General features: G+C 50.6%; 1 protein-coding gene across 2 annotated transcripts in view; it reads left to right on the top strand.

Moving 5' to 3' along the window:
* Nucleotides 1-14,066, top strand: part of SHISAL1 (shisa like 1) — a 141,881-nt gene extending 127,815 nt beyond the window's left edge. For both annotated transcript variants that reach the window (XM_067010369.1, XM_067010368.1), the window contains exon 5: nucleotides 8,218-14,066. In XM_067010369.1, coding sequence (XP_066866470.1) covers nucleotide 8,218 — 1 coding nt within the window. In that variant the 3' untranslated portion in view covers nucleotides 8,219-14,066. The remainder of the gene's footprint in view (nucleotides 1-8,217) is intronic.
* The last annotated feature ends 968 nt before the right edge of the window (nucleotides 14,067-15,034 follow it).

Here is a 15,034-nt window from a genome sequence, read left to right as displayed (position 1 = left end):
GGTGCTGGCAGAGCCGGTTCCTTGGAGGTTCCGGGGAGAGTCTGTTCCCTGGGCTTGGCCAGTTTCTGGAGGCGACCTGTGTTCCATGGCGTGTGGGCCCTTCCTGTGATGGCAGCACTTTGACCTCTGCTTCCATCCTCACATCTCTTTCTCTGACTCTGACCCTCCTGCCCCCCTCTTTTAAGGACCCTTGTGATGACCCCAGGCCCACCCAGTAACCAGTCTCCCCATCACAAGGCCCTCGACTCATTCACACCAGCACAATCCCTTCCACCACGTAAGGCCACATTCACAGCTTCTGGGGATTAGGATGGGGACCTCTGTGGGGGGCCTGAGTTCTACTTACACAGGTGTATATGTAGCATCATGGGACAGGCATATATTCAACTTCAGCGTGTACAGCTCCCCCAGTTTCCCAAAGCAGATGAGCCATTTTGCGCTCCCCAGGTCGTGGGTGAAAGTTCCTCCTCCCCCACCTCCTCACCAGTCTTTTTCATCTTAGCCCTTTGTTTCAGGGGGCTTGTAGGGCAGCTCCCTGTAGTAGTTTTACGTTGTATTTTCTCCATGCTTGCGTTTCACTTTGCATCATCATTACACGAGCACACCTCCTCCAGGCTGCCCCCCATGACCACACCTTCTGCCACCGAGAGGCCACCTTCTGTGCTGGGGGACTCTGCTCTCCCCTCCGTGGGAGTGCCCTCTTACCACCCCGGTGGTCCCGCACTGTTCGCCCCCTTGTGAGAAGTGGTCAAAGCGTCTCCACCTCTCGGGTTGCTGTGAGGACGCAATAGAAATCGAGCTGAAAGCTCCTGTCCCCACTCCCAGCTTATTGTCCCCACTAGATCCAGGCTGAGCTCTTCTCAGTGCCCTGGGCACATTATCTACAGCTCACCTGGCAATTAGTCCTGTTGTGCCTGTGAGGCCTCTGCTTTTATCCTGAGCAGTTATTATGACAGATTCTCAGCCTTCCGGAAGCGTTCGTTGTTATTCAAATTGCCAGGGGCTCTGTCTTATCTCCCCAGTTAGGTTGCAGAAGCCAGCTGGAGACCCTCCTCATCCTGGTGGGCCCCATCCCGATCCCAGCCCTGCACCCTCTCTCCAGGGCAGCGGTGCCCGCTGCTCAACCGGCCTCCCCACAGCCAGCCTATCCAGGCCGCCACCCTGCACCTGAGGGGTGGCAGTGCAGCCCAGTGGCTGGCAGCACAGGCTGGACTCCTGACTCCACCACCAGCCACATGCATGACTCTGCACAAGTCACACTACCTTCCTGACCCTCGGTTTCCTCACCTGTAAATAGGGGAAATAGGAGTCCCCCTTTCGAGGGCTGCTGGGAGAGCGAAGTGAGACTAGGCATAGAAAGTGCTTGGACAGTGCCCAGCCCAGAAGAGATACCCCATCACAGCCGCCCTCACTCTGGCCTTTCTTGGGATTAGGAAGGATCTTCCATGTCTACGTCCCAGAGCCCTGGGATCTCCTGTAGTGCCTTCACTTGGCAGTTGAAGTGCTCGGTGGCTGCCTGTCTAGCCTCAGCCCACCAGGAAGATCCTGCGTCACCAGCTGTGACCCTCTGATTGGCCTTGGCTCAGGCTCCGCCCTCCTCCTGGTGTGCCTTCCCCCACTTCCTGACATGAGTTTTCCCTGGGTCCCCACCCCCATCCAAGCCACGCCCCCAGCCGCTCAGCACTGACCCAGTGCGGATCTGTCGCTCTTGTTTTAGGGTCCCAGTGTGGCTCCCCACCAGCTCAGAGCACTCGAGGGCTGGGTCCACTCCTTCTAGGTCTGTGTCTCAGCACCCAGCCCAGGCCTGGCAGAAGATGCCACCAGCAGGGGCTTCCAGAAGGCATCATTCTGCTTTGGTCTCCACTGCATGGGGAGCCATTGTTTTTGAACCAGTTCCCCAATGATGGACATTTCTTTGATTCTAATCCTCCACTTTTACCCACATTACTGCAATAAATGAGCTTGTAAGAATTTTGCCCTTGTGAGCGTATTTGTAGGATGATGGTTAAGTGGAATTACTGGGTCAGAGGGCATGCGCATCTATAACTTTGGTGCCCGCCAAGCTGCCTTCCAGGAGTGACCTGATGTCCCTCCCACCAGCACGAAGCAGAGGTTTCCCCCCCAAAACCAGCAAACACGTGGTGCACGCAACCTTTTTGATCTCTGCAGACGTGATGAGTAGAGGAATGTAGAAGCTCCCTTTGGTCTGTGCTCTGGAATGCTTTCTCATTATGGCTTTCATTTGCATTTCTCTTACTTTAGACTTTGGATTTGCCATTGGACAGTTTCTCTCTTTCTTTTTGGCAACTGTTTTGTTTAGATTCTCTTTTCCTGGATTCTCTGGGCAGTTTCTATTGTCTTGGAAATTCACCCATCTCATCAAAGTTTCTGATTTTGTTGCACAGGGTTGAGTGGGTAGGTTCCCTCGTTCTTCTCTCGTTATTCGTCTGTTCCCCCCATCTTTCCTGAGCGCCTGCTCTGTGCCAGGTGTCGTTATTGGTCCTGGGGGTAGAGTAGTGGACCAGCCCCCATTTATATGGAGGCTACAGACAATTAAAAATACATGTGGAATTCCCTGGTGGTCCAGTGGGTAAGACACTGCGCTTCCACTGCAGGGGACGCGGATTCCATCCCTGGTCAGGGAACTAAGACCCCACATGCAGGGCAGCACAGCCAAATAAAAAATAAAATAAAATAAGTACATAAAATATGTGGACTGTGAGATGGTGATAAGTGCTAGCGAGAAAAACTCTATGAGAGCAGGGAGGGAGTTGATGATGGGGTCCACCTTTCAATAAGGTGGTCAGAGAAGGTCTCAGTAATAGGTGACTTGAAGGACGTAAGGGAACAGCCACGTGTTTATCTGGGAGAAGAGAGGGAAGCGTGCTGGTGCAGGTGCTGTCTTGGTCTAAGTTCTTGGAGAAACACAACCAGTATGATAGATATCGATACAGATATAGACAGAGTAGAGACATAGATGTAGATATCTATATATAAATCTAGATTATAGATAGATATCTTTATATAAACATATGTCTATATATAATACAGATAAAATATGTAAAATCTACATAGAGATAGCTATATATATAAAGAGACTTACTCCAAGGAATTGGCTCGTGCAGATTTGGAGGCTGAGAAGTCCCGAGACCTGTAATTGGTAAGCTGGAGATCTAGCAGGGCTGATGGCCCAGCACCACTCCAAGTCTGAAGGCCTGAGAACCAAGAGAGCCAATGGTGTAAATTCCAGTCCAAATCCACGTCTGAAGGCAGGGAAAGACTGATGACCAGCTCAAAGACAGGAAGGCAGAGAGGGAATTCTGCCTTCCTCTGCCTGTTTCTTCTATCCAGGCCCTCAGTGGATTGGAGGAGGCTTACCTGCATTGGGTAGGTGATCCACTTGACTCAGTCTACAGACTCAGAGAGGAATCTCATCCAGAAACACCCTCACAGACACACCCAGGACCACGTATGATCAAATATCCGGGCACCACCCCTGTGGCCCAGTCAAGTTGACACATAAAATGAGCCATCACAGCTGGAGTGGAATGAGGAAACGAGAGAAGATAAGGGATGTGACCACAGAGAATGGAGAGGAAGGTCTTTGGCTTCTACTCTGAGTGAGATGGGAGCCAGTGAGGGTTTTGAGCCGAGGAGGGACATGGTGTGACATGGATTTTCACAGGATCCCTCTGGCTGCTGTATGGAGAATAGACAGAAGAGCTTGATAAGCGAGGAGGCCATGGTGGAAGCAATGGAGGTGGCAGAAGGGCAAGGCTGATGGATACATCTGAAGGATTTACTAGTGGACTGGATTTGGGGGTGAGAGAAAGAGAGGGGCCAAAGATGCTCTGGGACTCTGATGGAGTTGTATTTACTGAGGTCCGGAAAATTGTGGGAGAAGCCTGATTTGGGGCAGAGGATCAGGATTTTAGTTTTGAGCATATTAAGTTTGAGATGTCTATTAAATATACAGTTGGTGATGTCAGGTAGACAGTTTGAAGCTATGGTGTGAGCTTGAGGCTGAAAGAGACATTAATGTATGTAGAGTAGTTAATTCCTTGGGAGGAGATGATTTCCTCAGGAGTGAGTAGAGATGGAAAGGAGAAGAGGAGACCGAGAAGATGGGGAGGCACCCACAGAGGAGCCTGAGAAGAAGCAGCAAGAAAATTAGGAGGAGAACCAAGAGAGGGGCCTGGAGTGTCCTGGAAGCAGGAGAAGTGATCACCTGTGTCAGTGCTGCCAAGAGGACAAGTAAAAGGAGGACCGAGAATTGACCACTGGATTTAGCAACATGGAGGTCTTTGGTGACCTTAACAGGGGTAAAGTCTGCAGAATAGTTGGGTCAAAAGCCTGTCTAGAGGGGTTAAGAGATAGTGGAGAAGCGGAATTGGAAAGGAAAAGTACAGATAACTTTCAAGTGGTCACTTTCTCCTTCTGCATTATTAGAGTCACCAACAGTTAATGTGTCCTGTTTTTCAAAAAGAATAAGAAATTGGATTTATTTATTCATTTCTTCCTTTTATGTTTTAAACTTCATTTGAGTTTTAATTTATCAAGTGCTTTCCTATGCCTTCCTTCGGTATTTTGCCTTTTTTTCTAATGTTTGAGCTGGATAGCTAATCCATGTTTTCTTATTTATTGATATAAATATTTAAAGCTATAAATTTTCCTCTGAGCATTGCCTTGGCTGCATCTCACAAGTTCTGAAATGTAATCTTTTTATTTTCATTATTGTCTAGATATTCTGCAACTTTGATTTTTTGCTCTATCTTTGACACAAGAGTTATTTTGAAGCATTTTTAAACTTCTTGGGTTTTGTTTTGTGGTTTTGTTATGAACATTTTCAAATTCTAGTGTACTGTGATCAGAGAATGTTGTCTTACATCTACTTTTTGGAATTTACTTTCTTGTGGCCTGATAATTGCTTTTTGTGCATGCATTTTCAAGAGCATTTGAACAGAAGGAAGATTCTGTTTAATACACTCACATGGGGCTTCCCTGGTGGCACAGTGGTTAAGAACCCGCCTGCCAATGCAGGGGGCACAGGTTCAAGCCCTGGTCCAGAAAGATCCCACATGCTGCGGAGCAACTAAGCCCGTGTGCCTAGAGCCCATGCTCCACAACAAAGAGAAGCCACCACAATGAGAAGCCCACACACTGCAACGAAGAGAGTAGCCCCTGCTCGCCACAACTGGAGAAAGCCCACGTGCAGCAATGAAGACCCAATGCAGCCAAAAATAAATAAATAAATAAATAAATAAATTTTTAAAAATACACACACATACTATGCTATTAATTAGGTTATTTGGCTCTCTATACCTTATTTATGTTTTTGTCAACTTAATCTCTGAGGGACTGAGAGAGGTGAATTAAAATGCACCAATATTAACATACTCTGTCTTTTTCTTCCTACATTTTCAGATTTCTTGCTCTATGAATGTTGAGGCTGTGTTATTCGGTGCAAAGACACTCATTACTTTAAGTCCTCATGGTGACTCTCATCCTTGATCCCCACACAATGCCTTCTTTTTCTCATTCTCTATTTCTTGCCCTGACTTCAGCTTTGTCTAACATTCAGATCAAGACCCCTGGTTTCTCTTGGCTTGCACTTGTTTTGTTTCTGCCCATTCTTTCTCATGTAATTGTGGCAAAACACATAACAAAATTTACCATTTTAACCACTGTACCGTTCAGTGGCATTAAGTACATTCACACTGTTGTACAACCATCACTACCGTCCTTCTCCAAAACTTTTTCATCATCTACTCATCCTATTATATGAAACCTTTCTGAATTATTCTACTTTCAGTGGATTTTGCTTGTAATCCAGTCGGAGTCTTTTTTCTTTTTCAGCAAGTGTGTATAGCTCATTAACATTTACTAATATGGCAGCTACATTTAGTCTTAGTTCTGTCATCATAGTTTATGACATGCGTTCTGCTTTTATAGCTTTTGTGGGGGTTGTCAATTTTCACCATATGGCATCTGTTTTCTTTGTTTTATTTTTTGTGTATATATCTTCTGACAATTTGGAAAGCTGTGGTTTTCATCCCATAGTTATCTTCATAATTATACTGTCATAGGATACCCTTAATCCTCTATTTCTTTAGACAATGTTTATTTTCTCCCTACTATGAATGATGCCCAAATTAGAACATATCTACTCTCCCTCCCCTTCTCTCACTTCCATCACATGATTTTAGTTGATTATATTATATTAGTTTTCCCATTTACCTTTGTACCTCTAATGTTATTTCCATCTCTAACTGATCTTTTTGGACTCCCCACTATAAGCAAATAAGACATAGTTTACATATATTACCTCCCTCTTTCTGACCTCCACCCTCCCTACTATAGTTTATATTGGTTCTCTGTTTTCTTTTTTGTTCTTTTCTATAACAGTCACAATACATTAGTTTCAGACATAGTCCTACAGTTAAATAGATTCTCATTGCTAGTGCTCTTGCCAGAGTTGCTCTATTTACCCTTCATTATCCTAAGGTATAGGATATTATCCTTTATTATCCTCTATGTATCCTCTGTTAATTTATGCAAGAAGGGCTCATGGGAGCTATAATTCAAAAACGTGCTTTTAAAAGTTTTTCTGTTGACTTTATACTTAAAATCGGGTTCATCTGGGCTTTAAATTCTTGCTTCATTCATTCATTCAACAAAGACTTATTATGTGTACCAGTTACTGCTCCAGACCCTGGCAATACAAAAATGAACACAACACACAAATACCTTGACCCTCATGTAGGTTATTTTCTAGTTGGGAGAGACAAACAATAAGCTAGACCAGTAAGTCAAGTATTGGAGGTACTGGACGGAGAATGGTAAAGCAGGTGGTGGGGGACCACGGAATCTGTCACCCAGAGCCCAGTGATGCAGAATGGGGTGTTGACTCTGCCATTTGGAGTATCAAGCCCTCTGGAAAGATGGACTTTGTTGGCTTAACCCCTCCATTAACTTCCCCCCTTGCCCCTGGAACACACTGGAGTTTGGTGGAAGATGGTTTATCTGTTAGCAGCTGTAATCAGACACAAGTTGCAGAAACCCAGCTACAATGGTGTGGAGGTGGACAATCTGGGGCTGCCACCAGAACTAGGTTTCTCCCTGCTTCCCACTCCAGCCACATTAGAGAAGGTCCTTTGTTCTCATGCTCCTCCTCTGGATCTATGTCCCCTTCCCAGTAGACTTCCACTTGCATAGCATTGGCCAGAGTGGGTATGTGACCACTCCTGTCTGCAAGGGAGTATGGGACGGTGAATATTTGTGACTGGGTAATTGCCCCTATGAACGGATATAGGACAGGGGATTCACTGTGTCTACCAGAGATGGAGTTCGTATTTCTGTTCCTCATTATCCTTGTTTGGAGGTGATCTCAAGAGGAGAAAGAACAAAGGCAACTCAACTCTGCCAGTCAAAGCTGTAAGTGCCCCGTGGGCTGGTGTTTACACTCCTGACCTTATCCCAGTGATCTCGTGACCTGTCCATGTGCCAGGAGTGTCCTGGTTTCCTCTCCATGGCTTTGTATGATATGGTCCTATCCAGTGGTGTGACATCAAGATTCACAATGGTTCTTTTTATTATTATGAGTGTTACCTGTGTCTGTTCTTAATATTTTCCAGTTTGTTATAACAAGGGTGACCATCTGGTTTATCATCCAAAGTAGAATACTTTTGAGGCTGAAAAGGGAACAATATTAAAAATCATTTCAGAACAATAAGTATTAACTGGGACTATCCTAAGCCAAGACATATAATCACCCTGGTAACCTCTGAGGTAAAAATACACTGTTGGTTTTGTAAGTTGATCTGGTTTTGTCTTACAGATTGAAAATTGTATCTTTGTATCTGCACTCTCTGTTCTAATAATTAACCTGTTGATTCTCTTAGGTTTTCTATGTACATGATCTGCCAGTAATGGTAATTAGGGTTCTTCTAGTCCACTCCTGACACTCTATGCTCTTTTCTTGTCTTATTGCTTGAGCCAGGGACACTAGTGGTGTATGAAACCATAGTGTTAGCAGACCTGCTTGTCTTGCTTCCAGCCTTAAAGTTAAACAGGTCTCAATATCTAGAACACAAAAAAATGTCATGTGCTCAGAGAAAAACCTGGCTTCTCCTGGAACTGAGGCCAGAGAGAAATTTCCCCAGTGCATCCCCGTGGAGGAGACACCATGTGATACTTTGTTCCCTTCTGCTTCCCTAGAAAACCCTTTTGCCGTGCCTCAGGATGGGGGAGGTGAGACCCAAAGCACCTGGCTCAGCCTCCAAGAAGTACCACTTCAAGACGCCAGGGAGAGCCAAGACGGCCGCAGCGGTGGCAGAGGAGAAAACGCTGCCTGTGCCCGAACCCTTCCTCGGACTTCTAACACTACGAGCAAACTCAGGGGTGGGGGCCGGATGCAGGGAGGGGCTTCTGAGCCACCCGTCCGCAAGCAATAGTCCCATTTTGGGCCAGTGGCTTCTGAGAGGTGGCGCCGTGGTGGACTCAGGATGACTGACACAGCTGCCCTGGCCAAGTGAAGCCGGGAGGATTCAGGCCATGTGTCGTGCCCGGGCGTGGTTCCCTTGTCTCTGCTCCCTCCAGTAGTGGCCTGTGGGCCTCTGTGTGTCAGAATATTGAATGTGAGTGTGTGTGCGTGTGTGTGTGTGATCAGGGGTATCCTTTTTGTTTGTTTGATTGGTTTTATTGGGGTCCCCCCAAGTTCTCTGATGGGCCTGAGTCCCCTTGTGCTGGGGGTCTGGCCCAGCGTCCGGGCTCCAGCTTCTTGCTGCAGCTGTGAGCCAGATGGAGACGGCAGACACAGGGCACAGCCCCACTGTGTCTCAGGGGGTGCTGGGGATGCGAAACACCGGTGGGGTTTCGTTCTTATGGAATTTGTTCCCATCATGACAGTGATCATGAGAGACACGTCTCAGGCCATCCTCGGGGCAGGCACTAGATTATCTTCACGTACGCCCTCTCTCATCACCTGGGAGGTGGGTGAGATGAACTCCCTGCAGAAATGGCCCATGTCGCACAGCCAGGAGGAGACCAGTCCTCGGGTTGACCTCAGAGGTATAAGAACCCAAAGTCCAAGCTCCCCAGCCCAGGGTACCCCCAACCCAGTATCTCCCCAGTGGCTTCTCAGTGGATGGGCTATCACCCAGGCTCTCCACCGTCGCTGCCCCAGGACCCTCCTACACACGGCACATTCTGGTTAAGCACCTGCTGTCTGCCGGTCCTCTGCTGGGCAGCGATCGGGAAGGGAGATGAGTCAGGCTGGCCTCGTCCCGGCCCTGGGGGAGCCGCATCTGGTGGGAGAGACAGACACACAGATCTTTGCTGGACAGAGTGACGAGCACTGTGGAAATGCAGAGGGGAAGGTTCTAGAAGCCCTTCCCACTTAAGGTGGGACTTCCACAAACACTTGGATGCCCGTAACATCTGTCCACAGAGCTCACCACCGCCACCACCCACCCCGCCAGCCCGGGGGCACACGCACGGAAGGGCATGACCTAGGAAATGATCGCATAAATCCCCGAGGGCCAAGGTGGCAGTGTAGACACCCTCATTCCCCCGGTGTTAGTGAAGCCCAAATCTCCCCCAGCGCCCAGCTGGGTGGGCCGGCTCCTCTGCTCGCATACTCTCACTCGGCAGGACCCAGTGCCTTCCACGGACCCCCCGCCCGTCAGACGTGGCAGTGAGCAGGCAGGCCCTTGCTCATGATGCTGGTGTCCCAGCTCGGGGAGAGGCCAAGGAAGAAATAAGCAGTGAAGAAGGAAGGTAGCAATAGCAGTGAGCCCTAAGCCGAGAATTCGGTCAAAACAATGTTCGTGAGGGTCCTGTTGAGCTTGGGTGGTCTGGGAAGGGCTTTCTGAGCAGGCTACGCCCAGCTCTGAATGATAAGCAAGAGCCAACCATGGACATTAAAGATAAGAGAGCAGCATTCCAGGCAGAAGGGACAGCTAGTGCAAAGGCCCTGAGGCAGCAACTAGCTTGATGCTTTCAAGGAACCAAAAGAAATCCAGGTTGGCTGGGATACAGAGGAAGGGCGGAAAGTGAAGTGGGTGAGAGCCCAGATGCCGTGGTCAGCTGTGAGTCACCTTAGCCTGGAAAAACATAACACCCGTCCTTTGATAAAGCAGAAAGAAGTTTCTAGGGTGTCAAAGCATTTTCCATCCAGCCTGGCTTTTCATCCTCTCAAAGCCCGTAAAGAAGGGACGCTCCCCATTTCATGGACTAGGATGCTGAGCCTCAGCTGGGCCAGGTGGCTTTGCCCAAGGTCACGCAGACAAGCTAAGGAACACCCAGACCTGTGGCTTGAGTCCCGTCTTCTCCAGACAGTGCTGCCAGGGCGCAGGTGTACAGCTTTGGCAGAGGCAGTGTCAGAGAACCTTTGCTTGGGGTCTTGATTAGGGATGGGCGTGGCTTCCTTTGCCCTGGACGCTGAGACATGCCAGGACCTGCCCCTGGGCCTTGTCCGTGCAGAGCTGCAGTTGCCACGGAGGGGTGCTCAGCAGCCGTTCAGCCCAGCTGGATCAGCACCCACCTGCATCCCATGTGCGTGGCCTCGGGAATCGGAGAAACCTGAGCCTTGGGGAGAGGGGTGTGGGCACAGACCCAGATTCTGAGGTCAGCTCTGCACTGAGACCAGTGTGACCTCAGGCAAGTTCTGTGCCTTCTCTGCCTTCACTAGAAGGAAGGGCTCAGAGCAGGTATTTTTAGGAGGCTTGCATCTCTGGCTTCCTGCAGTTCTGGGTGCTGCCCATGCAGCTGTTCATGGTGGCCTTGCCTCTCTGCCCCGAACACTAGAGCCAGAGGTCACCGTCACAGAGACCAGCAAGAGCTAGGGTTCCCCTGATCTGCATCCCTGGGCTTGAGAACCTGCAAGGCGCTGCTCCTGACTCCACCAGAGGTCTTTCCAGGAGCGACTGACGACCCCGTGGAGGTTGACTGTTGCAGCCGGGCTGGAGATCGGAACCCTCTGTTGTATGCAGGCGGCCCCTCATCGTGAAGCTCAGCAGACATCACCGACTTAGCGAACTGACACAGGGAAGCCTGGGATGCAGGGGACGGAGTGCAGGGACCCACAGCACTCGCTGCCCCTTCCCCGCTGGGTGGTATCGGGCAAATCGCCTCACCTCTCTGAGCCTCACCTGTCAAGTGTGTGGGGTGTTGGCGTGGGACAGAGCGGCTGAGGGGAGAGGGCAGTGTGCATGGGTGTGTGCGGTTCATTCCCTCTCAATGTCAAGGGCTCCTCAAAGCCCCTGGGACATGGGCCATCCCGGCAAAAACCTGCCCCATCCTACCATGGCAGGCAGACGTGGCAATGAGGGGAGTGTGCCTGAGAATAAGATGCAGGGTAGTGACAGGTTCAAGCAGAGATTTACAGACTTAGTGTTTTTTAGTGACTCCCTAACCTGATTTTTCGAGCTGCCTAGTTTTACTTTTTACTGTGAGCTTCTGGCTATAACCACATAATCTGTAAAAATAACAATCATACTACTACGAAAAGAAAAACAGAAAGAAGAGAAAGAAGACGGCAATATATCCACTGAGGAACTTGTCTTTGACTCCCTGTATTTGTAAGGACTTTTTCCCACTGGGAACTGTGTGTTATAACGAGCAGTTTTATGCTTTCCTTCTCATCTGTGTATAGCGTAATTGTGCGTTTTGGAATCTCTACGCAGAACCAATACCTGGTAGCACCCGTGGGCCTCTCTGCCCCCACCTGAACCTCTGAGATCCCCAGCCCACTAGCGCAGACGGGCCTGGGGCGGCCAGCTGCCAGCCCGACATCTGACGCTGACCGGGACCAATAGGAAACAGGCCTTAACAGAAAGCACACGCACACGCACGCGCACGCACGCACGCGCACGCGCACGCACGCACACGCACACATGCGATTCTGCAGGTAGATCCCGTCTCTCTGGCGAGCCCGTCTCTGATGCTTTAGAGAAATAGCAGGTAGGCAGCTAGCATTCCTGGAGTGGTGGCATTTCCCCTCTTCATCCAAAAAACCCTTCAGGCAACTTCGTCACCAGGGCTGGAAAGGAGGGCTTGGGGGCATCAGGGAAAACACAGCCAGGAATGGAGGTTAACAGGCTCCTTCTACCAAGAGATGCTTCTCAGCTCACCGTCAAATCAAAAGCTCCCTTTAGGCCGTTCCCGTCACATCGAGCCTGGCACCGTCTCCCATGCACCCAGCAGACCCCCAGACCCCTGTCCACACCAGGCCAGTGTCCCGGCCCTCTGCTGTCCCTCCAGACCACGGTCCCTGCCCAGGCCCCGTCTCCTGGTTCCTCTGACACCCCATTTACTGTGTCTACTAGAGGTCGTGCCGTAAAGGAAGATTAGTTTCCCGGAGTCACAGACTTTTAAAAAATTGTTTATTGATTTATTTTCATTTTTTCACTTGGCTGATCGGTCCCCAGCAGTGGGAGGAGCCATGCCTTGGGCGTGGCCCTGAGAGGCGAGCTTGCAGATTCCGCAGCGATCCAGGGTGACGTGACAGCCCCGAGAGGAGTTGCCGCGGGCATTTCTTGTCCGTGTGGAGGGGCGGCCACGCCATTGCAGACACGTCTGGGTGGGCCCCCCTCTCTGCGGCAGCCTTGGAGGATTCTTATGTTACTGCTCACCTGGCGAGAACAGACAGTGTCTACCTGTCCCCTCTGGCCATCTGAAAGGTCAGCGGGGCAGCCATCCAGCCACTGAGTGGGTGACACTCTGGTCACTGCCACCTGCAGCCCCAGAACTCCCCACCAGGCCTGGGTGATGTCCTGTCCCCTCCAGAAAACAAACACGGCACACACCCTCCGTCTGACCGATGCCACGCCAGGCTCCCCCGCCCCCCCTTACAGCACAAATGCAGCCCCAGGTGGTGATTAGGTGAATGTATGCAGCTTTGGAGCCCGTGGCCTGAAAACTTGAATGTTGAGTTGAGCAGTCAGGTGAGATAGAAGATTCTAGAAATTCCATCTGTTCATGCATGCCTTCATTCATCTATTCAACAAATATTTAGCCAGTGCCCCTCCAGGAGCTGTTCCTGCTGTAGACGGAGATGTCAGGGAAACATGCAGTGTCTGAGGGAGAGTCTGGGATCACCTGTGAAATGACTTGTTGTGCCTAACGGTTAGCAATGCTCAAATTCATAAGGAGAATAAGTGACCTTGGAGGTGGCATTGTCTCCCCCCCGCCCCGCCCCCAAGTTTTCAGTCCAAGATGCTGCCAGACAGTTGGTGCTAGATAGATGCTTGATGAGTGAGCAGCTTTGACTATTAGTTACAATCTACCTAAAACTCCTATCTTCACGTCAAAGCCCTGACCTGTTTGCCCTTGATGGACTGAAATTCAGGGCTGCTGCAGTGCCCACCTCCAGGGGGCACCGTTTCTAAGGACTGTGCTGTGAACAGTGACCCCAGGGATGGTGCAGTGAGGTGCCCTGTGAATTGCCCTAAACTGCTCTCCGAAATGTGCAGGATCCCATCAAAGGCAGCGAACCCCAGGAAGGGTCACCGTGCACACGATCAAAACTTACAGATTACACGGCCACAACTGGAACCAAACTGGTGTCCCCAAGAGAATCTCTTCTTGGAAACTCACCTCCAGTTCTCACTTCAGTTCCTTCCTGTCTCTCCCCCATCTTCTAGGTTAAAGCTAGTGGGACACGTCACTGTCAAATAACCAAACAGTCAGGGTGTGGGTGATGGGAAATAACTAAGTGGGCACTGCGAGAAGGGGGGGCTTTGTCACCCTGACAAGGCAGGACCCCCGCCCCCCAAGGTCGCTGTGGCGTCCCCAGGATCAGCCGGACAAGAGCGCAGACACCACGGGACAGACTTGTCTCTCTCCTGTAAACCCCTTCTTCACGTGAGCAGGCGTGGGGGTCTCTCTGAGAGCTGATAACCGGGAAAACCAAAAACCAATAATATTCCTAATAATAATAATACAATGTAATAATAATAATAATAATAATGTGTTTTACACGGACCGCTGTTGCACTGCTTTTGTCTTTATATACAGTAGTTTTTATAAAGATGTCCTTAGGTTTTAATAAAGGAGTGTCATGTCAACTCTTCCCTGTATTAAAATTTGCTTTAATGTTTCAAAAATGTGCTCGGGGGAAGCTGTGCTCACATTTGCTGTCACTCTGTCGGGAGGGTGGCCGACCAGGGCCTGGGGTCTCAGCCAAGGAGCTGCTGGGGTGCTGTCAGGGGCAGCTAATCACGTGGGTCACTCCGGGAAGCCTCAGAGGGTGCAGCCCAAGGGCAGATGAAGAGGCCTGATGGACGCCACCTCCCAGAGGGCCAGAGCCAGGGCGGCAAGGAGACAGAGCCTCCAGAGGGGCACTGGCGGGCGGCAGGAGGGGCTGCAAGCCGCGGGCCGTCGGCGACGATTGCTGGGGATGCGGTGCCGTCCCCTCGCACGCACACCCCCCAGCACCACCCCCTTCCCCTGCGCCTGAGGCTGGTGCAGCCTGAGAGCAGCTCTGCGGGTTAGTGTGTCTCCGGGCCTGGCTCAGAAGACAGCCCCCAGTGGCTGAGTCCACCTCCGGCCGGTGGGTCCACGGAGGAGGACCAGACCCCCCGCTCCAGCCGGGACAGACACACTTATTGGGCAAATAGGGGGTTTGCACCTCCAACAGCTGTCGCCCAAGGGGGCCACGTTGGAGCCCCGCTGCCCAGTCCTCAACCCCATTCCCACTTTGGCCAGAGCAGTGTCCCTCTGGGTCCAGCTCAGCTCAGAATTTCCGTCTTAAGTGCTAGTCAACCTCTTCCCGCCACCCCAATGGACTTGAGTCCCACGGAATGGCGCAGACTCTCAGCACACACCCTCCTCCTCCCCTACACCACCAGCCTCGTGGCTGGGGCAGAGGAAAAGGACCAGGAAAAGACCAGGGGGAGGGGCAGGATTGACGTCACTGCTTTGCTGCGGGCACGTTCTTGGGGCACGTTGAGGCTTCTTTGGAGAGCCCAGTGGAGGTCTTCCACACCCCTGTTTCCAGGCAAGGAGGACCGGGCCAGGACACCACCACACGCAC

This window comes from Kogia breviceps, chromosome 12 (genome assembly GCF_026419965.1).
Source record: "Kogia breviceps isolate mKogBre1 chromosome 12, mKogBre1 haplotype 1, whole genome shotgun sequence".
In the NCBI taxonomy this organism is placed as follows: Eukaryota; Metazoa; Chordata; class Mammalia; order Artiodactyla; family Physeteridae; genus Kogia; species Kogia breviceps.
This window is presented reverse-complemented; position numbering and strand designations above follow the sequence as displayed.